General features: G+C 37.3%; 1 protein-coding gene across 1 annotated transcript; it reads left to right on the top strand.

Moving 5' to 3' along the window:
* Window positions 1-311: 311 nt before the first annotated feature.
* Window positions 312-866, top strand: LOC140860791 (uncharacterized). Its single transcript, XM_073263797.1, has one exon. The coding sequence runs from the start codon at window positions 312-314 to the stop codon at window positions 864-866; it is 555 nt and encodes a 184-aa protein (XP_073119898.1).
* The last annotated feature ends 709 nt before the right edge of the window (window positions 867-1,575 follow it).

The following is a 1,575-nucleotide window of genomic DNA, read 5'->3' as shown; positions in this document are numbered from 1 at the left end:
GAGAACAAACCGAAAATCAAAGGGAGGTTTGGTAGGGCCACCCCTTTACCTGGGACGCGGACGAAACACAACTGGTTTCAACACGTTCCATTTTCTCATATATTTGATCCTTTCATACAACTGGCTCCCCCATGCTTTTCCACTCAATTTTCTATTTTTTTTTCACTATTACATAAAAATTCTCAAATATATATATATATATATATATAATCCCACAAACTTCAACTCTCAACCAAAATCAAAAGCCAAACATTAATTAGCTAGTTTGCTCTGAATCTGGTCACTTGCATATCTAACTTTGATCGCTAGCTATGGGGAATTACATATCTTGCACACTAGCCGGCCCCGGGCCGGGGAAGACTCCCGGCAAGGATTCCATAACAGTGATCTTCCCCGGCTGCGAAATCCGGCGTTTCCACGAGCCGACGAAAGCGGCGGAGCTCATGTTCGACATGCCCGGATATTTCCTCGTCAACGCGAAATCTCTGCAGATCGGGGAGAGATTGACGGCGGTGAACGCCGATGAAGACCTGGAGATGAGAAATGTGTTCGTTTTCTTCCCCATGAAGCGGCTCAACTCCGTCGTCAAGACGGCGGACATGGGGGCGCTTCTCTTGACGGCGAGCAAAGAGAACAAAAGGGTCCCTTTTGGAAGCGTGAAGGTGTCGCCGGAGTGCGACCGGGTGGCGGAGAATGATCATCATGAGGATCGTTCGGGGTCGAAACTGAAATTAGACGACATAGAAGAGTTCGCCATGCCGGAGTTCAGGCATAGAATGTCAATGTGTAGGTCGAAGAAGCCGATGCTGGAGACGATAGTGGAAGAACATTTTTCTCTGAGATTTGTGATGATGATGGAAAATTAAATTTTTTATTATTTTTTACTTAATTTATTCTTTGATGCATATATATTAATTAGAAGCTTAGTTTTTGGTGTGCATATACTATAAATTGGATTTATAAATTATTATTTTAATTCTATGTATATATACTAAGATGCATTATTTATATATATTTTTATCATCTCAAATCAAACATTAAGTTTAAAGATAGTAAAATATATAATTTAAAATCCGAAGAAAAATGTGAGAACAAGGATAATGATTTAAATACTGTTTTCTCATAGCAACTCTATGGATCAATCCATTTCAATTTCGAGCTCGACTCATCTATATATCGAGATACTTCGGTTTGTGTTTGAAAAAAATCAAAAGTTTTCAAAATATATCAATAACAAATATATAATTTTAAATTGTACGCATTCGTTGAAAAACTTTTATGAGACTCTCACGGGTTAATTTCATGAGACAGATATTTTATTTGGGTCATTCATGAAAAAAATATTATTTTTTATGCAAAAATTATTACTTTTTTTATTGAAAATATGAGCTGAGTTTACCGTTCTCACAACTAAAGATCCGTGAAACTGTCTCACGAGAAATCTACTATACTTCTTGTATCAAAAGTATTACTTCTTACTCCGAATATAGACCGGATCAAACCGTATCATGAATATTGATATGTGAGACTCTTTCAGAGCAAACCTACGTACTAATTGAATTATGTGTAACTTTG

Source organism: Henckelia pumila, chromosome 4 (genome assembly GCF_033568475.1).
Source record: "Henckelia pumila isolate YLH828 chromosome 4, ASM3356847v2, whole genome shotgun sequence".
Lineage (NCBI taxonomy): Eukaryota > Viridiplantae > Streptophyta > Magnoliopsida > Lamiales > Gesneriaceae > Henckelia > Henckelia pumila.
This window is presented reverse-complemented; position numbering and strand designations above follow the sequence as displayed.

Coding starts and splice junctions, on each gene's coding strand:
- LOC140860791 (XM_073263797.1), top strand. CDS start 312: ATGGGGAATTACATATCTTGCACACTAGCCGGCCCCGGGCCGGGGAAG.